General features: G+C 51.5%; 1 protein-coding gene across 1 annotated transcript; it reads left to right on the forward strand.

Moving 5' to 3' along the window:
* The first annotated feature begins 231 nt into the window (after positions 1 to 231).
* LOC133340923 (rho GTPase-activating protein 1-like) lies at positions 232 to 21675 on the forward strand. Its single transcript, XM_061549425.1, has 13 exons — positions 232 to 406; positions 9506 to 9747; positions 10252 to 10443; positions 10728 to 10815; positions 12159 to 12290; positions 13195 to 13281; positions 13513 to 13611; positions 14758 to 14868; positions 15747 to 15817; positions 16528 to 16605; positions 18518 to 18646; positions 19566 to 19669; positions 20098 to 21675. The coding sequence occupies exons 2-13, from the start codon at positions 9546 to 9548 to the stop codon at positions 20326 to 20328; spliced, it is 1524 nt and encodes a 507-aa protein (XP_061405409.1). The 5' UTR covers positions 232 to 406; positions 9506 to 9545; the 3' UTR covers positions 20329 to 21675.
* The last annotated feature ends 2109 nt before the right edge of the window (positions 21676 to 23784 follow it).

The following is a 23784-nucleotide window of genomic DNA, read 5'->3' on the forward strand; positions in this document are numbered from 1 at the left end:
CACCAACTCGTGCACGTGGCCACCAGGAGGACCCCTCGGTTGACAAACACACGGAGAGAGAGAGGGGGGTGGTGGTGACGGCGGGGGGCGGGGTTTATATAGATAGGGGCGGAGCTACGCACAATGAGGCGGGGCCTCGCGAGACCCACCCACCAATTGAAAGCGTCGCCTCGCGGGCCTCGCTCCAATTCGCACCAATGGGGAGCGAGCGACGGGGTGGGGGCCTCGGCGCCCCGCCCCCTCGGCGCCCACCGCGAGCTGTGATCGCGCGCGCCGCCTCAGCGCGGCCCGAGGCTTCTCGCACCCGCGGGTCCCCGACGTTACAGCTCCACCCCCTCGCGCAGGGGCCCCAGGGATCCCCACGGCTCGCAGGGCTCCCTCAGGCTTCCTCCGCGGCCTCTGCCAGGTACCCCCCCACCACCACCAGCCCCCCCACCCCCGAGTGTGCGCCGTGTGTGCGTCGTCGGTGGACAGCGAGCGGGTTTCCGGGCGGAGGAGTCGGGGCGAGGCCGCGGCCTGACGCGGTCACTGACAGAGCACGCAGTACACACTGTACACACAGTACACACACTGTACACAGTACACACTGTACACACAGTGTACACAGTGTACACTGTGCACACAGTACACACTGTACACACAATATAGACAGAACACGCAGTACACACTGTACACACAGTACACATAGTACACACAGTGTAGACAGTACACACAGTGTAGACAGTACACGCAGTACACGCAGTACACACAGTGTACACAGTACACACAGTGTACACACAGTACACGCAGTACACACAGTGTACACAGTACACACAGTGTAGACAGTACACATAGTACACGCAGTACACGCAGTGCACACAGTGTAGACAGTGTAGACAGTTACACACAGTACACACAGTGTAGACAGTACACATAGTACACGCAGTACACGCAGTACACAGTACACATAGTGTAGACAGTACACGCAGTACACACAGTACACACAGTGTACACAGTACACATAGTACACGCAGTACACACAATGTAGACAGTACACACAGTGTACACAGTACACACAGTGTAGACAGTACACATAGTACACGCAGTACACACAATGTAGACAGTACACACAGTGTACACAGTACACACAGTACACACAGTGTAGACAGTACACATAGTACACGCAGTACACGCAGTACACACAGTGTACACAGTACACATAGTGTAGACAGTACACGCAGTACACACAGTACACACAGTGTACACAGTACACATAGTACACGCAGTACACACAATGTAGACAGTACACACAGTGTACACAGTACACACAGTGTAGACAGTACACATAGTACACGCAGTACACACAATGTAGACAGTACACACAGTGTACACAGTACATACAGTACACACAGTGTACACAGTACACATAGTACACGCAGTACACGCAGTACACACAGTGTACACAGTACACACAGTGTAGACAGTACACGCAGTACACGCAGTACACACAATGTAGACAGTACACACAGTACACACAGTGCACACAGTGTAGACAGTACACACAGTACAGACAGTGTAGACAGTACACATAGTAGACAGTACACATAGTACACAGTGTAGACAGTACACACAGTGTAGACAGTGTAGACAGTACACACAGTGTAGCCAGTGTAGACAGTACACACAGTGTAGCCAGTGTAGACAGTTACACACAGTACACACAGTGTAGACAGTACACACAGTGTAGACAGCACACACAGTGTAGACAGCACACACAGTGTAGACAGTACACATAGTACACACAGTACACAGTGTAGACAGCACACACAGTACACACAGTGTAGACAGTACACACAGTACACACAGTGTAGACAGTACACACAGTACACACAGTGTAGACAGTGTAGACAGTACACACAGTGTAGACAGTACACACAGTACACACAGTGTAGACAGTACACACAGTACACACAGTGTAGACAGTACACAGTGTAGACAGTACACACAACAACACCGACAACAACAACACCAACAACACCACCACCAACAACACCAACAACAACAACACCTCGCCCTCGGTGCAGACTCTACAAATTTCGTCTCAAAGCTGTGGGGGGCAAGGGGGGGGGGTACCCAGTGTTACAACACTTCCGACAGGAACTTGATTCTATCAGTCCGTGGTGCTGCTGCTGCTGCGTTTGGCTCTGGAATGTTTGGCCTTGGGGGGAAACAAAGGCAAAGATCCCCCGTGTAGCCTGTACCAGACCGGTTCAGATAATCGTCACTGGTGTTGGCCGTGAGCGGGAATCGAACCCGGGTCGCCAGGTTCATAGCGCAGTGCGCTAACCGCTACACCACCGCTCCCCAGTGACACACACCCACAGTGACACACACACACTGATACACACACACACTGACACACACTGACACACACACACACACTGACACACACACACTGACACACACACAGTGACACACTGATACACACACACACTGACACACACAGACTAGCATTGACGGCGGTTTGTGACAAACATCAGAAACGAGGTGTGTGTGGGGTTGTTTCTTTGTTACGGTGGAATGTAAAGACAACGCAACGCCACATGGGCCTGTCCCACAGCCACTGAACATCATCACGACAACAGTCAAACAAAGTCAGTGGAGGCCAAGGGAGACGAGCGGTGTTTGTGCAAAGGTTTCTCTACCGTCGACCTCCCACTCGGAATCAGGATCTGTATTTTAACTGGACGAATCCGATGAGCTCTAAATATAGTTTTTACAGATGTCCAGTAAGAAGGTTACCACAACAAACACATAATATATTAATCATGACACACACATTTGACTTATCCCAAGTCATTCCAAGCGTTCTCAAAGCAAGGACTACGTAATCATACTCTTACAATATAGATAAATAATTAAAGCAGTCAAACATAGCATGTCACGTTGTTGGCATTTTACGCACACGACTCAAAAATCAATTATGAGTCGGAATAAAACCCCACGCGAAGTGGAACATCGCCGCCGCTCAGATGAAAGGACGCTAATTCTGCACCAAGCTGCAGATGGAGAGATTGCAAGGGACGTTGAGCAAGTTGACGACTTTGGCACAACGCTATTCACAGCAGCATCGGGATGTTGTCTGACAAAAACGAGCGGTATTCGAGGAACGAATTCGTAAATATGAATCGAGAAAACATTCACCATGTTGGATTTGCGGATGTCGCATGTCACAATATAACTGTACAGGGTGGTCCAGATGGCTTATGCCCCCCCATTTAATGGTCTAAAATGTAATAATTTTTGTATCCCATTAATATGCAAAGGGAAAAAAATATCTTAGGGGGGGTCAATTAATTGTGGAGTCACAATACATCTGGACCAACACCTTGTGCAATGTTTCTTGTTAAATGACATCCCCCCCCCTCCCCCATTGGTTTTGCTCGTAAAACCCCATTCATGCGGAGGGAGCTGGTATGAACGTTGGGTTGCTCGGTCAATGGCCTGCAGGGTCAACGGCGGCGTGGTGTATTCCGCAAATATTCCCGACTGTGAGGGCGGGCACAAGCCGGCGTGAGTAGGTTAAACGTTGAGTTTTATAAGGGCACCACGGGGTGACCAGCCCCTCCCCACCAAGCCCTCCCACCCCCAACCAGCTCCACCCAGCCCCTACCCACCCAGCCCCTCCCTGCAGGACGGACGGACACAATAATCCCCTGTGGGCTGGTGTAACCAGGAGGTTCCTACCAGTATAGTGTGAGCAAGCTTTGTACGTTTCGTAACGTTTTAGACCCGGTTCCCTCTGCAGTGCCCAGAACATGTGCAGCATGTGCCGATCGATGCCTCCTGTTTGCATCGCGACCAAATGTAACCATGAATGTGGACTAAGGTCTGCACCGTCCAACATCTGCACCGTCCCAGAATAGCCGTGAAATTGAGCCGAAACAGCTTATTGCTGCACTTCCTGCTGCGATAAATAAATTATGTTGTTTATCTGAATATCTAACATCTCGTATCCGTCACAAACAACCAACCCACCAGACCCAGTGGAGTATAGTTGTGTATAGGGTAACTGCCATTGTCAACACGTGTTCACATTTCACATAATTGCCTATAGCGGACATCTGTGAAACTTTGGACAGTTGTGGAAAAGAGCTTGACAACTCATCGGATTCCTCCAGTATAAGCACACACATTCAGATTCTTCACGCGCTGAATAACCTGATAAAGAAAGCTGAGGCCGGATTCAAGATTCGCTTTTTGAAAAAATGTCAAGAGAAATATTAGCCCAGGATCGAAATGATGAAGATGTACTACCCTATGAAGTCGGTATGAATCATTACATGTTGCTTGCTATGACCTGGCTAAGAAAAGTGGGCGACCGCTATGAAGGAGATAACTTAGAGGCTTTAAAAGTGCGTGGGTTTACACTGAGACGCAACATTTCCTAGCGTTGAAAATTCGTTTAACCGACAATGTGGACACTTTAAAGTCGCGTCTAATAACACACCACCCTCCTCCTAAGTCCGTCTATTCGATGTACCTCTCCTCTCTCGGCCTTCCCTTAACCCAGATCTTACAAGGCGCCTTGAGACATTCGTGGATGGCTTCTTGCAAATAAATGTAAATTATTATTATTGAAATGAGGAACTGTAGAACACACACGCAGACGGGTTGTAGAAATAATCTGGCCGCAACTAAAAGTGGCCTTATGCAAGACGCGTTGCGAGACGCTGCGGAGGTGGGCGGTGGGCAAGAGGGGAAGAGGAGTGACAGGCAAAGGACGGAATGCGTCCGTGGGGATGTCCGCTGCAGAGATGGAGCGGCGAGATCGGCTCGTGCCAGGCGGAATGTTACGATGCGGATCCTACACGTCACGGTGACGTTCTTCGCTAGGCCTTCATCCAGCAGTGGACTGATCGTGGCTGACGATGAACCATCATGATAAAGCTTGTTTGGTTAGACCGCGCAAGTATAAATGTGTCGTAATCCTCCACTACCCGACACAGCCAGTAAGGGTTGTCACGTAAACAAAACGGTGTGTTGGAGAGTAAGTCATCAGTCAAGCGCAGCTTAATTAGCGAATGCTTATGCCGCGTTGTGATGCGGTGAGTCAAGCGTCTTGGGTCAAGTTGTCCCACATTCTGGGCCCCTGAGCACAACATCCGCATTCACCGAGAGCAGTTTCGCTGCAACTATAATTGGCCAATTTCCACAAGACCCACCACCACCCCCTCCCCCCCCACATATTTGGCACGAGTGCCATTACCTGATGACACTTGCCAGCTGAGGTCAGACTTTTACACCCACCGCCGAGGGCAAGCGACAAGTTCCTTGTTTCCTTAGGGTCCAACCGAAAGGGCCCCATTGTGCGTCGCAGCGCGAATACGCTGCTGAGCCGTAGGCATTGCCGGCTGGGCGAACCGGTCGCTTGCAACTTGCTCCCCCCCTGTCCCCCCCCCCCCCCCAGCGCCGCACTTGCCTCGGTCCTTTCCCAGACTCGCGCGTGCAAGTGACCGACGACGATGTCTCTGTGTGGGACCGTTTACGTGTCTGCCCGTCACCCGTGCGTAATGAGGTAACCCGCGATTCGTTTGCCAAGCTCCTCTACAGCTGTCGGGGAAGTACGCCCGCAGCGGATCGCCGTTGCTCTTTGGAACGGAGCTGTGTGTGGACAGTGCGTTCGGAACCCACCTAGCACGTGCCTCGAGGGTGTGTGCATGCACCTTGGCACAGCAGGGGGCACAGCTGGCGTGCATCTGCCAGCCATCTCGAGTCGGCCAACCCACGGCACCTTCTGGGTCTGTCCCGTGACTGCCTGTCGGCGAGCCTTCGACACTTCAGGTGACGGCCTCAACGTGCACCTGGCCTGGCACAGGCGCCGTGGTGACGTCGCCGCCACTTAGTGGCGAATGGCAGCAGCGTAGAAGTCCGCGTGCGCTGCGCTACGAACCCGGTGACCCGAGTTTGAGCCCCGCTCGCGGCGCCCACACCAGTGACAACGACTTGAACGGGTCCCGAGTCTCGCCTCGTTGACTCGGCCTCACACGGATACCTGGTGCGGCGTGTCAACATCGCCGCCACTCGGGAGACAAAGCGGCCGGGCGTGGTGCTGGCTCCCTACCTCCTCGTGTGCCACGCCGCTGTTTGCTAACAGCAGTTGCCTCAACAGTCCGTTAAGGCTGTATGGTGGAGCTTTGTCTTTGTGTACACGCGTAACAACCACAAGTTGTATCCCATTCACCACCGCTAAACTGGAGCGTTTATACCGGTCAACCCATATGGTTTACCCGTGTTCTTGTGCGGGGTCCATACGGCGTACAGCCGTTTCAATACGGGCACATTTTTTTTCGTCTATTTGTGTTTCTCCCTTGTGATGGGACTTTGTAGGAAGAACGTTGAGATTTATGAGGGGCACGGGGTGACCAACAAGGTCTGCGTTGGTGTGTAATAAGGTCGGGCACTGCTAAGGGGTTGACAGGTATGGAATCTTAACCTGGGGCTCCCCTACATTGACACGACATGAAATTATAATCTGGGGCAATGTGAAAACATCAGCACTGCTGAGACAAAGGCGGCCAGATGTCGTGCTACGTACGGTGCGAAAGAAGTTCAACATAGATATCCACAGCAGCCCTGTGCGTACAATAGCGGCCTAAATAGTTGCCCGCTAACAGCCCTGGCAGCAAAAACAAAACATGTGGACGGCAATGCCCAAGTCTGTGTGTTAGCTAACTTCTACCGCAACATGTCGTTTCTGTGAGTGCATTCCACGTTATTTTACTGTTGCAACAAAAATTCGTGCGAGTAATAGGTTTTGTTTTCGTTACCCGTACAGAGCCGTACGAGACAGGTATTATGCAAAATAATGTACATCTGGTTGGACAGGCTTCTGCTGAGCCACACTTATCACTGGTTAGCCCGGAAATATGAGCAATAGTTGTGCACATAGGGGGGATAGTTTACAGTGTTACGCGTGATGAAATAAGAGTGAGGTAATTATTTGCTAAAAGCAGAGATGATGATGATGATGGGCGATGATCACGGTAGTTAATATCTTGGCATTCGTTGAGTACATTTTCCCTGCATCAGATCATTTTACGCGGCACGACCGAGAGCCTCGGTAAAAGTCTGAGCGGCCACGCGTGGACAGGGCGGCAGCAGCAGCAGGCAAGTGGTCACGAATCGTGCTCTCTGCCTGCTCACTCATTGCCAGAGGAAATGTAAACAGTGGCCTTTTCACTCGGTGTAGCCTTGCCCAGCTGATGGATAAAGTTTTACTGGTAGGAACCTACTGGTTCCACCAGCCCACAGGGGATTATTGTGTCCATCCGTCGTGCATCCAAAAATGGGAGGGGTGAGTCTGGGTGGACAGGGGAGGGTGGGGAGGGGCTGGGTGGAGAGGGGAGGGTGGGGAGGGGCTGGGTGGGGAGGGTGGGGTTGGGTGGGGAGGGGAGGGAGGGGCTGGGTGGGGAGGGGCTGGGTGGGGAGGGGCTGGGTGGGGAGGGTGGGGAGTGGCTGGGTGGGGAGGGTGGGGAGGGGCTGAGTGAGGAGGGTGGGAGGGGTGGGAGGGGTGGGGCTGGGTGGGGAGGGGCTGGTCACCCCCTGGTGCCCTTATAAAACTCAACGTTTAACCTACTCACGCCGGCTTTTGCCCGCCCTCACAGTCGGCATATTTACGGAATACACCACGCCGCCGTTGACGCTAGCCATTGACCGAGCAACCCAACGTTCCTACCAGCTCCCTCCGCAGGAATGTGTTCGTTTCTCATACTGTACGTTAGTTTAACATCGGTTTATGTTGAGAGCAAAGAAGCTCTTGGATTGGGTTTCATCAACAGAAGCATCGGCTCCCTGGCAAGCGTGACCTCGGCAACAGGTCGCAAGAACAATAGAGATACAAATAAGTACTTAACGGAGTGAAAAACAATGGCAACAAATCACATGATGTAGAGTCTATTACAAATTCATCTTTTAAATATTTCACTAAAGTGAGGATTACGCCATAATATCGTTTTTTCTTGGGTTAGATCGCGTAAATATAAATGTGTCGTTAAACCCGCCACCACCAATCTGGCTGTCAGCCTGATGATGCTGGTTGTAGTTACTGGGGCAACGTCGTGCTCGGATTGTAAATGTGGATTTGCTCTCCAACACACCGGTGTGCTGTACTAATGACGAATTGGCCACGTTCTGTTTTCCATGACACTAAACCTTACTAATGGGCTGTGTCGGGTGGTGGCGGGTTTAGAGACACATTTATATATTTACACGATCTAACCCAAAAAAACCCTATATTGTGGAGCATTAGTAAAGTTGTGTCACGTAGACAAAATGTGCCAATTCGTCACGAGTAGAGCACATACCCGGTGTGTTGGAGAGTAAACCCACTACAACATTCACAATTCGACTAGCGTGGCATTCCGCCAGCCATTACAGCAACCAGCACATCATGGTGCCGGGTGATGATGCTGGGTGGTGCAATTACTGGCGAAACGTCGCCGTACTCGAATTGTGAATGTTGTAGTGGGTTTACTCTCCAACACACCGGGTATGTGCTGTACTAGTCACGAATTGGCACGTTCTGTTTACGTGACAAACCTTACTAATTGGCTATGTCGGGTGGTGGCGGGTTTAACGACACATTTAAGAGATCTAACCCAAAACAAGCTATTTTATAAAGTGAGAATTACGATTAAAGTACATTGCAAATAAGGCGTAAAATCGCAAATGCTAAAATAGTTTCCCCGAGAAACATCACATTTCAAGCTACAGTAATAATAATAATGGCAGACCGCTCTCGACTGGGGTCTGCTGAGCTTGGCGGAATGTCGTCTTGTGCTTTGGTGCGAGAGCTCCGTTGGAGAGACGTCGAAACAATACCGTTCCTGAATGTCTCATCTCGAACCATGCCCCGAAGTGATGCGATTTTCTGCTGGAGCATTTCTCTTCACCTCGCTGCGTGATTTCTCATCAACCGTCACTCATTCGTTCCTCCAGCCACGTCGATGCCTCGGTCTGCCAGACCTGACCGTTCAATCTCATCCACCGCTGTGTTCAAACCACCACCACCGTCGCACTGCAGCTCACAACACTTCGACTTTGGCTTGTCTCCTCACACCGCTTGGCTTGGGATTTCCCTCGTATCTCTCTTCACCCAAGTTCTTACAGCCTTGCTTATTCACGGACGAGGTTTGTAGGGGCGCCACGGTTAACTACCTCGCCTGGTATAAAGGACGTCGTGAGTTCGATCCCGACCCTTTACGCCTGCTGTATATTTGGAGTTTGCGTGTTCTCTCCCCAGCGTCGCGTGGATTTTTCTCCGGTTTTCCCCTCCACATTTAGAATGAATGACACGCGTTTAGAGTATTTGGCTGCTGTGGCTTCCACGTGATGACAAGCCACTTCGTTGAGCTATCGTTTGTGATGGCCAGGTCGCTTCTGAAAAAAAGCTCCATAGCTCAGTGGGCCTTATCTAATAAAGTAAATAAATACATGTAAGTGTATCCATGTTCTCTCCCCGCAGGTCTCTCCCCGCCCCGTTACCCCTTCTCCCCGCAGTCACGATGGCAGCAGGCGACGGCCAACTCATCGACTTTGGAGACAGCGCTGCACAGCCGGCTCTGCCGGCCAATGGCAGGCAGGCATCTTCACGCCCATCGGCCTTCCTGGCCAGTGAGGATGGGCACGCCGGTGGCTTTGAAGCGCTGAGTTTGACCTCTGAAGAGCGCAAAGCCGAGCAGGAGTTTGAGGCGATAGCTGCACAAGGTGGGTGTTCCTTTGCTTGGGTTAACGTCCATAAAAAAAACTATTTTATTTTAGAAACTGAACTATGTTTTAGTTAACCAGATATGGCCCACCGAGCCATTAGCTTATTTTTCAGAGGCGACCTGGTCGCAAATGATAGCTCAACGAAGTGGCTTATCGTCACGTGCAAATGTATAGCAGCCAAATACTCTTAAAACACGTGATGATAATTCTAAATGTGGAGGGAAAAAGCGGAGGAGCCGGAGAAATATCTACGCGACCTTGGGGAGAGAGACACGCAAACTCCAAATATACAGGTGTTGGGGGTTTGGATCGAACCTACGACCTCCTGTATACCAGGCGAGGTAGTTAACATCTCACCACTGTGACTTGCTATTGATTTGCGTTTGTGAAGAAACCTACACAAAGACGTCACAGCTTTTTGAAAGAAACAAGGTGCTGTCATGTAACGATTCTTAGTTGGAGAGCAGTGGCCCTTATCCTCCCGCGCCGCTTCCTTTGCAGAGCTGGAGAGGGACGAGAACGAGCAAAAGCAACTGCAGGGAGGCCACCCGGCCCCGCCGGTCCCAACCAGGCCACCCCCTGAGCGCCCAGCGGCGGAGAAGGCCACCTCGCCTGTGCCAGGATCGCGACCCCAGTTGGACCCCCAACACCCTTACTACGACGTGGCCCGCCACGGCATCGTGGAGGTAGTAGGTACGTGTGCACGCAGCACGCCTTGACGCACGCACGCGCTGGCACGCACACGCTGGCACGCGCACGCACCCGGGACTCTCTCCCCCCACTGCTGCACACACGCAGCAGCATCCAAGCACCGCCCTCCACCTTCGAGCAGCAGCTCAATGCTTGCACCTGTCCAGGCCCTCGCCTGCCCAGGCCCTCACTTGAAAAAGATTGGCCTGGTGCTCAGCCCTCTGGCCATTGCGCCCGTGTGGGTGTGGCCTGCATGTAAACGCATTGTGTTTGTGTTGCATGCACAGGTGAAGACAACCTTGGGCGAAAAGTGATCATCTTCAGCTGCTGTCGGATGCCACCGACACACCAGCTCAACCACCACAAGCTGCTTGAGTGGGTAGCTGTGAGCGGTTGCGATTGCATGGCTCACCTGCATGGGTTGAGTGCGTGGTGTATTGTGATCGTAGGCGTCGCGTATGCTTTCACGTGTGACCGTCCGCGCGTGCACGGGTTGTATCGCGTTTCATTCCCGGATGACCGAACCGGTTTGTAAAATTCCAATTCAATGAATCAAGAAATTCAGGTTCATAATTCTTTGGCGCTGTTACGTTGAAAGGGGTTCTTGTAAAAAAAAAACCGACCCAATTAACTGCAAAACTGCCATTGAAAATGTGTGCCTATCGTGGAACTTGTGTAACTTGAATCCCTTCTGTCCGCAACTCCTCCTCGGTGCGGGCCCCACGCCACTCCGAGTGTTTCTCGTTAAGGTCTCGTGGAGCCCTACGAATTGGTGGGGAAAGCGTTTTCCAGTTATGGGGGAATCTCCGCAAATCCTCTAAATTACTAAATATCTGAGAAAATGTAATATCGTTTAATGCAGCTATTTATTTGTAGCTACAAATTGGTAAATATTTACAATTTAAGGACAACAACAACAAATCACTGCCGTGTGGTTTAATCTGAAGGGCCAGGTTAACTGGATGTCGGAAGGGCTGAAGAGATTTTGTATTTATTTGGCCATGAAACATCCATTTTGTCGTGTGCACGACGAAACGTTACATCGCTGCGAAAAATCCGATGGCCGGCAGGCAGTGTGGCGTCGCCAAGCGGACGGATTCCTGAGCTCCGTACCGCAGACGAGTACGGGAGTCGCTCGTGCGCTCACGGGCACCGTCCACCAGCTCGCGCCTCTTCAAATCAGAATCTTTATTTAGGCGGCTGCAGGAGGAGGAATCCGATGAGCTACGAAGCTTTTTTCTATTTCACACATGTCCAGCGTGGGCGCGCGGTCAGCAAGTTACAACAACGGCAAACGATGAAACAAAAACACGATAGGAGTGCAAAAGTATAGAGGAAATGTCACCAAATATAGATAAATTATAAACATATTACTCGTATAAGTCCGATTTATCCAGCTTGGTTTCGGCAGCAAAAGCAACACCAAAACAGTCCCAGACCCACACCAAGTTAACACCACACCGCAGCAGTAGCAGCCTCCTAGCGAAATGGCCACTTTAACGTTGAACTACCGATACAACTTCATTGGCGTGCGGTCAGTTTTCCGTCGATGGCGACGTTCGGAACATTCAGGGTGAGACGGGCCCCTGCCGTGCTGCACCACAGCCACTTGTCGCTGCCGCTCTCTTTGTAGGCCAACTGTTGCCTTTGCTGTTGTGTGTGTGTGTGCGCGTGCCCGTGTGTGTGTGTATGCATGCACGTCCGTGGTTTGTGCGCAGATACCTGCGGTACACGCTGGATCAGTACGTGGAGAGTGACTACACCCTCATCTATTTCCACTACGGCCTGACCAGCGAGAACAAGCCGTCTTTCCAGTGGCTGCTCAATGCCTACCGAGAGTTTGACCGCAAGTACGAACGCGCACACGGACCAAGATCCCCCCCCCCCCCCCCCCCCCGTGTAGCCTCAACAGTCGGGGCAAGTGCTGTTAGAGAGCTGTACCTGTGCAGGCTGGCATGGCACCCCAAGGGGGTCGTGGCCTGCACCATGCCGGCCACCTCTGTACATAAACAGTGCTGTGTATGTACCGTGCCAGGTACTCATTTGAGGCACATTTGGCCTAGTGGAGGCCCAGAACTGGTTTAGATAATCGTCACTGGTGTTGGTCGCGAGCGGGAATCGAACTTGGGTTGCTGGGCTCATAGCGCGACACCGCCGCTCCCCACGAACTTGCGCACACGCATGGCAAACGCATGGCGCATGAATAGCAGACGGATGCTCGCATGTAGCAACACGCACGGGGAAGAATGCGTGCTCGTGCACATGGGGAAGGAATGTCTTCTGCTTGGACAGGTGCTGCGATGAAAATACAAATCAATTGACAGAGGCTTTAGATGGCAAAGAACCCAACAGCTCCTGGTCTTTTTCAGTGCAGATTAAGCTGACAGGAAGGCACTGGAAATATAAGAAAACCGCTTGAACGTGTTTCCGTCCATTTGCATCGAGTGCCATTTATTATGTCGGTATTAAGTTTTGTTGGGTCTTTTATTTACTCCTGATACTTGCTCGACACGCACGGACTGGCTTCTGCTCGTCAATATCGATAGACTTCTTTCAATCTGTTGCTCTTGCATTTCGATATTCTTTACGCACCGGGTTATCTTTCATATATATTTGTATGTTTCGTTGAGTTCTACCATTCAGTACGTTTCATCGAATCGGTATAAACATTTTTACTCTTGCAACCACGGCAATGGGCAGTTGGCGATGCGCGTGCACGTGGTCGTGACGCCACCCTCTCCGCTCACCCCCTAGGTACAAGAAGAACCTCAAGGCGCTCTACGTTGTGCATCCCACCAACTTCATCCGTGTGCTGTGGAGCTTCCTGAAGCCCTTCATCAGGTGGACAGAGGCGGTTTCTTTTCCTATCTTCGTTGTCGCACCTCCGATTAGCACGGTGCGAAAGAAGTCTAACGTACGTGCGTGCGTTGGAGGCGCAAGTTGAGCGGTGCGTGCGGTGTGTGCGTGTGTGCACGTTAGCTCCGGGCGCGTTGCCTTGCGCGATCAGCGCGCGTGTCGTCTGTCGTTCGCGCGTCATTCGTGCGTTGTGCTCGCCGCCTGTCTACCCGACAGCTACAAGTTTGGCCGCAAGGTGATGTACTTCAACTACCTGAGCGAGCTGCACCTGCAGATGAAGGACCCCATGCTCATCATCCCACCGGAAGTTGTGAGGTCAGTCGTCACATCGATGGTCCACCCGGTACCTTCACCACTTTTTGCAACTGTTGAGCAGGTAGCATCTTTAGCTGCAGCGCGAGGTGCTTTTCACTAAATTCTGGACTCCCGTGTATGTCGAGAGAGAGAGAGTAGTGCCACGTGCCACTTGTTAATAACTTTATTTTAGGGTTTTCCAGTCATAACATTCAACGAAATGACAACGCAGGTGTCCACCAAGTACAGAGCAGCACCAGTAGATCCCAAAGAAGAGGAGGGCACGTTATTACTGAGCACATTGCATGTATGTGTGTGTGTGTATGTTGTATGAATGTGTGTGTGTGTGTATGTTGCATCTGCCGGTCATCTCAGTCGGTCCCATGACCTCCTGCGAACGAGAGCAATGGTACAGCGCCAGCCTCTGCAAGCCGCCGGCAACCTTTGCGCGGCGGTCACCTTAACAGTAAAGATGTTCACATGACCATACTTCCCTTTGCAGGTGCGCGTGCTGTACACGTGTGTTCTGGTGTTCTATAGTGTGGCTTGCGATGCCCAGCACGCTAGGCTACGATCACAGGGACCCAGATTACAAGTTGCTAGCTCCGCACGCAACGCCAGAGGCCACTTCCTTGAGCGAGCCCTCTCCCGGGCTCAAACCTGAATTTTAGTTCATGATTCGTTGGCTCAACATCAGCGCCGGGGAAAGAAAAATTCAGTTCGTGGAGTGAGTGAGTGCTATTGGCTCTGCCAGCATCTCTCGTGCACCAGGCCCTGCGGCCCGACCTCGCAGCAGATGGCGCCAGCGTGGGGGGTTTCCCCGTGATCTGTGTGTGTGCGGGTGGGGGGAGCGGCAGTGTAGCGGTTAGCGCGTTGCGCTATAAACCCGGCGAACCGAGTTCGATTCCTGTTCACGGTCCAACACCATTGACGATTATTTGAACCGGTCCTGGGTCTCCCCTAGGTCGACTCAGCCTCAAATGAGTACCTGGTGTGGTGTGTAAACATTGGCACTAGGGAGACAAAGGCGGCCAGGTGTAGTGCTGGCCACCCACCCCCTCATGTACCGTTCCAGCCTTCATAGGTGCTCGCTAACAACACTTGACCCAACAGTCTGTTAAGGCAACAAGGGGGATCTTTGTGTGTGTGTCGGCATGCTGCGACCAGGTTTGATGAAGAGAAAAACAAGAGGTCAAAGGTGATGGCTCCCACAGCCACCCAGGCGAGCGTTGTCGCTGACATTCCGGCCACACAGCAGTTCGGAGTTGGCCTGAAGAGGTACACACAATACATTGCCGTTTTAGCGATGGAAACCACTCCGCTTCCTCGTTGATTTGTGGTCTCCGGGGTCACGGATACGAAAACACTTACTTACAGTTCTCTCCATAAAGTGTTTCAAGGACAGTGTTAATTACCTGCGGTGCGGTGCCCTTGCTTCGGCGAGTGATAAATTAGTCATCTGAATGATAAGTAACGGGGATATTGTGAGATCCTCTGACCCCTGGTGAAAAGCCGAAGCTTAGCTCGGTGGCCTTATCACATTATCCAATTGTCGGCTTGATATCTCATTAGTCGGTAGTCAGCGAGTCCATCGCTTGTCAAGCTTGTTCCGTAAGACAATGTCTCATTTGTACTCGTGGATTTTCTTTTACAAGGCCTCTGCCAACAAATGACGCCCGAGCTCATGGCTCTGCGTAAAGTCGACCGCTCTTTGTCACTCAGCCCATGCAGTGGCCGATTCTTGCCTTCCAAGTTGCACGCAGCATCATTGGGAGAGGGAAAAAACACAAACATCTGGAGGATATGCAGAGAAGTGCCCTTTACCTGCAGCGTTGTCTATTGTAGTTTTTTTTTTACTTTCAGGACAATTTTATTGACCAGAATGTATTTTTTTTGTGCTTGTGCAGTCAACACGACAACTGCTTCATAGTCGGATTTGTGGCCCTGCCAAAATCAGTAATGACAAGCACGTTAAAAAACCCCAACAGCAAAAAAAACCTCTTAAACATGGCTTGTGCGTTACCTGCGTGCACACTTCCTTGCTTGTGTGTACACGCGAGCACACACGGACCTCCTTGCACGTGATATTCTTGTGCGTGTTCCTCTGTTCATACTTGCGTGTTCATACGTGCCACCCTTGTGCCTGCTGTGTGCAGGCTGGCCGAGAATAGTGGGCAGCTCATCCCCCTGGTGGTGAGGGATACGGTGGCGTACCTCAAAGAGCATGGTGCGTGCTCACCGATACGGTGCCTCTTGCGTGATTCCCATCCTCCCAAGTTGTGACCTTCACTCAAACCCTCGGCCCTCTTAATTTGGGTGCCATCACCACGCGAACTCCGGTCATCCTTGCAGCAGCGGGTTTTGGCTAAGCCATTGAAGAAAGTCGGTGGTCACCGCATCGCGTGTTTTCAGATGCGCTTCTGCGGCCGTCTGGAACACTCTTCTGTTATTGGGAAGCCACTGGAGCTATGCACTCTTAAATGTAGATTGAAAATTAATTTCTTTAGAACTTTCTAGATTTGAAGCTTTCGTGACTGCAAGGATTCATACTCTTAGGTTTTTTCGGTAAAGTCTTTAGACCTGCTTTGTGTGTTTAGTTTGTCGTTTCCCCATACCTCCGATTATCACGGTTGGATACCTACGGTGCGAAATAAGTTCAAGAAATACTCGCACTGTGTGGCGATCTTGTGCTGGATTTCACCGTGGTGTTGTCTTGATATACCGTCTTAATTAGTCCTAGATACTATTTTCCAGGTAAGGTCCACTGAGCTATATACATTTTTTCCAGAAGCGACCTGACCACAAATCATAGCCCAAAGAGAAGATGCTTATCATCGTGTAGAAATCTACAGCAGCCAAATACTCCGAATGCACGTGGATTCTAAATGTTTCGCATCGCACGTCAAGGGGATGGTGTTGTGATGTCGTTGCGTGCAGGCCTGCAGACAGAAGGGATCTTCCGGCGTTCTGCAAGTACGCAGGCGCTCAGGGAAACGCAAGAGCGCTACAACCGCGGTACGACGCACGGCCCCCTCGCGGGCACGTGACACATTCACGTGACACATTCACGTGACACATTCACGTGACACATTCACGTGACACATTCACGTGACACATTCACGTGACACATTCACGTGACACATTCACGTGACACATTCACGTGACACATTCACGTGACACATTCACGTGACACATTCACGTGACACATTCACGTGACACATTCACGTGACACATTCACGTGACACATTCACAGTGACACATTCACATGACACATTCACATGACACATTCACATGACACATTCACATGACACATTCACATGACACATTCACATGACACATTCACATGACACATTCACATGACACATTCACATGACACATTCACATGACACATTCACGTGACACATTCACGTGACACATTCACGTGACACATTCACGTGACACATTCACGTGACACATTCACGTGACACATTCACGTGACACATTCACGTGACACATTCACGTGACACATTCACGTGACACATTCACGTGACACATTCACGTGACACATTCACGTGACACATTCACGTGACACATTCACGTGACACATTCACGTGACACATTCACGTGACACATTCACGTGACACATTCACGTGACACATTCACGTGACACATTCACGTGACACATTCACGTGACACATTCACGTGACACATTCACGTGACACATTCACGTGACACATTCACGTGACACATTCACGTGACACATTCACGTGACACATTCACGTGACACATTCACGTGACACGACACATTCACGTGACACATTCACGTGACACATTCACGTGACACATCACGTGACATTCACGTGACACATTCACGTGACACATTCACGTGACACATTCACGTGACACATTCACGTGACACATTCACGTGACACATTCACGTGACACATTCACGTGACACATTCACGTGACACATTCACGTGACACATTCACGTGACACATTCACGTGACACATTCACGTGACACATTCACGTGACACATTCACGTGACACATTCACGGACACATTCACGTGACACATTCACGTGACACATTCACGTGACACATTCACGTGACACATTCACGTGACACATTCCGTGACACATTCACGTGACACATTTCACGTGACACATTCACGTGACACATTCACGTGACACATTCACGTGACACATTCACGTGACACATTCACGTGACACATTCACGTGACACATTCACGTGACACATTCACGTGACACATTCACGTGACACATTCACGTGACACATTCACGTGACACATTCACGTGACACATTCACGTGACACATTCACGTGACACATTCACGTGACACATTCACGTGACACATTCACGTGACACATTCACGTGACACATTCACGTGACACATTCACGTGACACATTGACGTGACACATTGACGTGACACATTCACGTGACACATTCACGTGACACATTCACATGACACATTCACGTGACACATTCACGCGGCCAACGAATTTGAAGGCTTCGACAACCGGTGACCAAAGCGCGTGTCTCGTGGAAGTTTGATCTCACGTGACGTCATCACTCACGAGCAGGCTTTGCACCCCGTTGGTGTTAACAAAAAATTTCACAAATTTGAGAATTAACTGCAGCTGGATTGTGGGGTGTAGGGGAGGGGGTTGGAGGTGGGGGAGAAGCTGTCACGATGCAACTGGCTCCGTACGTTTCCTCCAACAAAGGAGAATCTCAGCGTCTGCTCATCCGATCAGTGTGTCGCCTGCTAGGATTAGGCCACGCTTGCTGCGTAACTCCCAGAGTATCCCTGCAGCATCGTCCGTTGGTGTAGCCCAATGTTATGGAGCCCACTGCCTCCTTCCCCAACCCACCCACCCAATGTGCACGCACGAACGTGTCCCGCGCTGTGCTCGTGTGTGCGAGCAGGACAGCCGGTGGACTTCCAAGCCCTGGGTGACGTGCACCTGGCTGCGGTCATCCTCAAAACATTCCTGCGGGAGCTCCCGGAGCCCCTTCTCACCTTCAGCCTCTTTCCCTACATCATCAGCGTTCAAGGTATGGACCGACTTCCCCTTTGAACTTCTTTCGCGCCGTGCGTAGGCCTCTCTTCTCCCTCACTCGTGCCCTGCGGACCCCAACACAACCAATTACAGAGACTCCTCTACTTACGAACACTTGACTTACGATCTTCAGAGATACGAACAAATCTGTCCCGAATATCCAGTTGCCTGTTCGGGCCGGGAGTCGTAAGTTTAACCGCCTCGCGCAATAGATGGCGGTGGTGGCATCTACATCTGCAGAACGTGAAGAACCAGTGGCATCTACATCTGCAGAACATGGTGAACTAGTGGCATCAACATCTACAGGATATTATACAACTTTGAAAGCCATTCCCTATGTTTAGTGTACATGACGTACATGTTTGGAATTAACAGGAGTAAAGTGGGACTTACGAACAGACCTCTGGAACCTAACTCGTTTGTAAGTCGAGGAGTCCCCGTACATCGCTGCTGTGAACCTTGCCTCTGCCATCCACTCGGTGTTCCATGTCCCGCGACTCGCTGTGGGTCGACGGGCCAGCAGCAGGCGAGTGGGCTCGGCGATGTGAAGTACCGTCGTGGTCGTCACCGTCGTGGTCGTCACCGTCGTGGTCGTCACCGTCGTGGTCGTCACCGTCGTGGTCGTCACCGACGTGGTCGTCACCGACGTGGTCGTCACCGTCGTGGTCGTCACCGTCGTGGTCGTCACCGTCGTGGTCGTCACCGTCGTGGTCGTCACCGTCGTGGTCGTCACCGTCGTGGTCGTCACCGTCGTGGTCGTCACCGTCGTGGTCGTCACCGTCGTGGTCGTCACCGTCGTGGTCGTCACCGACGTGGTCGTCACCGTCGTGGTCGTCACCGACGTGGTCGTCACCGACGTGGTCGTCACCGTCGTGGTCGTCACCGTCGTGGTCGTCTCGCGGTGTCTCTCCCAGGCCTCGAGAAGGATGCGCGCGGAGCCGCCGTCGTGGAGATGGTGAAGAAGCTCCCGGAGGAGAACCGTGCCGTCCTCAATCACCTGCTCGACTTCCTGAAGCTGGTGAGCCCCGAGGCGTAGCGCACCCACGTTCGTACGGCAACACACTCACCCTGGACGCACACAAGCGTATTTTAACTCCGCACGCACGAGTGCATTTGGACACCACATTTGCGCGCAAACTTGGGTGCGTTCAACTGCTGGTTTCCGTGCTTCGTCCTATGCTTGACACTGCACATTTCTCATCAAACACTTGTGCGCGCGCACGCTGCTGCGCCACTCTTAACGCACGTGTCTTAACACGTGCACGCGTTACGAAAGGAATCCTGGGAAGTGCACGACGCTCGACACGAGCGTCGTGCACTTCCCAGGGGCACGCCTCCACGCGAATATCCCAAAGCACTTCGTAGCCACGCCTACGTACGCACCCATTCCCCGCAACACGCTCGCCCTCGGTGCCCTCATTCCGCTCCACCCTCGTCACACGCCAGGTGGAGCAGCACAGCGGCGTCAACAAGATGTCGGGGGAGAACTTGGCCATCGTGTTCGGCCCCAACCTGGTGTGGGAGCGCGAGCGGTCGCTCAACCTCGCCACGATGGCGCCGGTCAACAACTTCGCGCTCGTCCTGCTGCAGAGCCACGGCCAAGCGGTCCCTCGCCCCGTGCGGCCGCCGCCGCCGCCGCCCACCGCCGCCACCGTGACGCCCGCGGCCTCTCCGTGAACTCCGTGGACTCGCTCACTTTCGTGTGCCCTTGGTTGTTCGTCTCTCTCCGACCACGTCTTGTTTTCTGCTTTCTAGGTAATGATTAAAGCCAAGTGTAAAATTACCAACCCGCCCCTCCCCTATTTTCTCACTAAATATCACAAATGTGTGCAATTAAAAGCACACTTTTGCTAAGGAACCTAAATGTTTGGTAATGTTGATGAATTTGACGACCGCATTGGGACAATTGTATTGACAGCAACCTGTCTGTTAAATGTCGACATGCATCGTTCATCGCAGTTTGCCCAGATTGAAGATGGCTCCACCTTGGGAAGAGGCCCCTGTGGTGGTGCATGGCAGTCGCGAGCGAGCGCTATCAAGAGTGAGCTCCGACCGAAACAAATCGGAACGAGTGCTTCCCCACATTCGCTTGCTCGAAAGGTCGATTGAAAGGCTTAGCCCCTTACCTGCCATGCTGCAGTACACACTTCACAAGGCATTCCTCCCTTAAGCCGCAGCTGAGACAGCTTGCATGGAACTTTGTCCTTGCGCCTTTTTTGATTGAAACAATTGTGCGTGTGGTGCTCCAGTTTATCACGAGCACTATGGCAACATGGAAGATGACCACATCCAGGGCAATGTGGCACAGCCACTGATAAGGATTGCCTTTGAGGAATGTGTCTTGCATGTATGGGCTCGCTCTCTGGGTAGTCTCGTCGCCTTCCCTGCATGCAAGAACATAACCCTAAAATGGTATGGACATCTCAAGCGCAGGATCTTTGGAGAGAAAAACTTTAAACTTTCCAAATTCTTAGTTGAAAGCATTCCTGAGTAAATGCAATACACGTTTGTGTTGGGTCAGCATTGGGACACAGCCCAGGAGGAGCTTTATTACCCTGTTCCTGTCTGACCTGGAGACTTGACCACACAGCTTTGAAGGAACGGGAACAAAGGGGTGTCAGATGCAGAGAGGGACCCACTTTTGATTAATGTCTTTGTTGCACGATTTTCAGTTTTGACTTAAATCACTTCCGCGGGTAGCTGTGTGTACGTGCATCTCCGTCCCATCGCCTTAATCGCCGAGGAATTTGCGTGCCATTTGTAAACATTAAATGCAGTGGCCTGATGTGAATTTGTTTAAAAGGGTGCATTTAAAGACTTGCCTATAGACCCCCAAAGACGTTGATATCGAGCAGAGAATCGCGTGCAGGCCAATCGGTGCCCACACAGACTGGATTGTGATTGGTATAGCGGGTTTATCAGTGTAGTTGGTGTGGAAAAAGTGAAAAGTTTGTGCAGTGGAGCTTGTGGTTTAGGTGAAGGTGGTTGGAGTGGACCATGAAAGATGGATTTGACAGACTTTTTTTTAAATAAAAGACCATAAGTTGAATATCTTTTTCAAATGTTTTCTCTTGTCAACGTTATCGCCGTTGTGCTGTAGTTTGGCTCCCTGAAGATGTATCGCAGTCGCGTTTAATCGTCGAGTTGTGCCAGAATGTGGAGCGCCGTACGTGCATTGTTCACACGCACAACAAAAAAAGATTTGTAATTCTAATTTGTAAAGCACTTCCTCTATATAAAAAAGTTGATTTTGAAAAGGTGTTATTTTGTGGTGCATTCTCAAAGTTGTTATCGTGCATTTCCTCCAGCTCCACGGGGGCGACGAGAGATTCACCTTCGCGCGCTCTCGTCGAAGAGCGAGCGAGCGCTGCGTGCCGCGTTGCGCAAGTTGAACCGATTAACACAAAAACCCAAACCCCAAGCGCCTGGAATGTATGTACACGTACGTAAGTTGGAACTTCTTTTTCACCGTGCGTAGCTAACCGTCGGTGTGGGGGGGGACAACCACAAAAACAAGGAATAAAATATTACGTCGGTACAAACCAGCATCAACCTGACACCACACAGAAGGTAGAAACCCATGGGATGTGTTATTACCCCTTGGTAGTACCCACGTTGACCCGCCGCAGCACTCCTTGCGAATGTGGAATGAGGCGGGAGCTTGCTTGCCGTGCCGAGGAGGGGGCGGCGGTAGGGAGATGGGCGATCAGGGTCCAGGACCGAGTGATTCACCCCCCAGTGTCTGCAGCCTGTAAGTGGGTTCACCACGTGGGGGGCAGAGGCCTTGCGAGCGCATGGAAGGGTGGGGGTGAGAGGGCCTTCTTTAGCGTACTCGCGATTTGTTCGGCCAGGCCACAGCGTCTTCACCTGAAGTTCTCCGTGCTGACGGTCCTCCATCCAGAGGGCAATCCTCGACAAGATTCACAACAAAGATTTGTTTTTCTTGGGTCAGATCGCGTGAGACTATGTAAATGTGTCGTTAACCCACCACCACCACCTGACACGGCCAATTGGTAAGGTTTGTCACGTGAACAAAATGTGCCACTTAGTTGCTAGTTCAGCAAACCGGTGCGTTGGAGAGTAAACCCACGCAACATTTACGAATGTGAGTAATGTAATGTAAACATTACATGTCATGTTTACATTACATATGGAAAAATGTCACATTGCATCCATGGGTACATTGGGACTTAATGAGATTGTGGGGTGGGGGGAGATAGGAAGATGTGCCTGCTTTGTAAAAAATAGAGAAACGATTCGCTGTAATCTTGTTAAAACCTTGTTAAAGCACAACAGAGAATCCTGTCCACACTCATCCAGAACTTAAAGAATGACACGGGGACACCTGCCGCATTTTGTTCCCAAAATCAGTTATATTACAAACACGGCCTACAGAGTTGCATTTCATACAGTGATGTTAGGTCATAGTAATAATAATAAAAATAATCCCTGTATGGGGGGGGGGGCAGCACATGACCATGTACCCAGTCACGTGATGAGTGACGCCACAGAAGTAGCAAGGGGAAGGTGGGGGGGTCATGCCGAGCTCCCCTCCGCCCTCATCTCTCCTGCACGGACGAGGGGGGGGGGGCACAGCTCATCACACGCACGTGAACCCTGTGTACACGTGAACCCTGTGTACACGTGAACCCACCCAACACAACAACACCCCCCATCCGCTCTCACGTGCACAAGTTGGCGCAGTTTGGCAAATAAACAGCTAACACTTATCTTGTATTTGTGTTTTTTAAATGTTTTTTTGTTTTAAGTATAGCAAAAAATTAAAAATGGAAGGTACGGGGGGGGGGGGGGGGGAGTTTGTTCTTCTTAGCCCCCTGTGAGGACAAAAGTCTGACACCACTGCCACCACCACCACGACATCGCCCCACCGTCTCGCCAACGCAGCACCCCAACCCACGCACCCCAACCCACACACAACCCACACACAACCCAGCTTCCCAACCCACACACAACGCAGCACCCCAACGCACACACAACTCACGCACCCCAACCCACACACAACACAGCACCCCAACACACACACACAACACCCCAACCCACACACAACCCACGCACCCCAACCCACGCACAACCCACGGACCCCAACCCACGCACAACACACGCACCAACCCA

This window comes from Lethenteron reissneri, chromosome 2 (genome assembly GCF_015708825.2).
Source record: "Lethenteron reissneri isolate LAM-NWPU_2019-01 chromosome 2, ASM1570882v1, whole genome shotgun sequence".
In the NCBI taxonomy this organism is placed as follows: Eukaryota; Metazoa; Chordata; class Hyperoartia; order Petromyzontiformes; family Petromyzontidae; genus Lethenteron; species Lethenteron reissneri.

Bases quoted from the DNA above. Each gene is read 5' to 3' on its own strand.
- LOC133340923 (XM_061549425.1), top strand. From the start codon at position 9,546: ATGGCAGCAGGCGACGGCCAACTCATCGACTTTGGAGACAGCGCTGCA. The intron at 10,444-10,727 runs GTACGTGTGCAC...TTGCATGCACAG, and splicing joins CGGCATCGTGGAGGTAGTAG to GTGAAGACAACCTTGGGCGA. The intron at 15,818-16,527 runs GTGCGTGCTCAC...CGTTGCGTGCAG, and splicing joins GGCGTACCTCAAAGAGCATG to GCCTGCAGACAGAAGGGATC.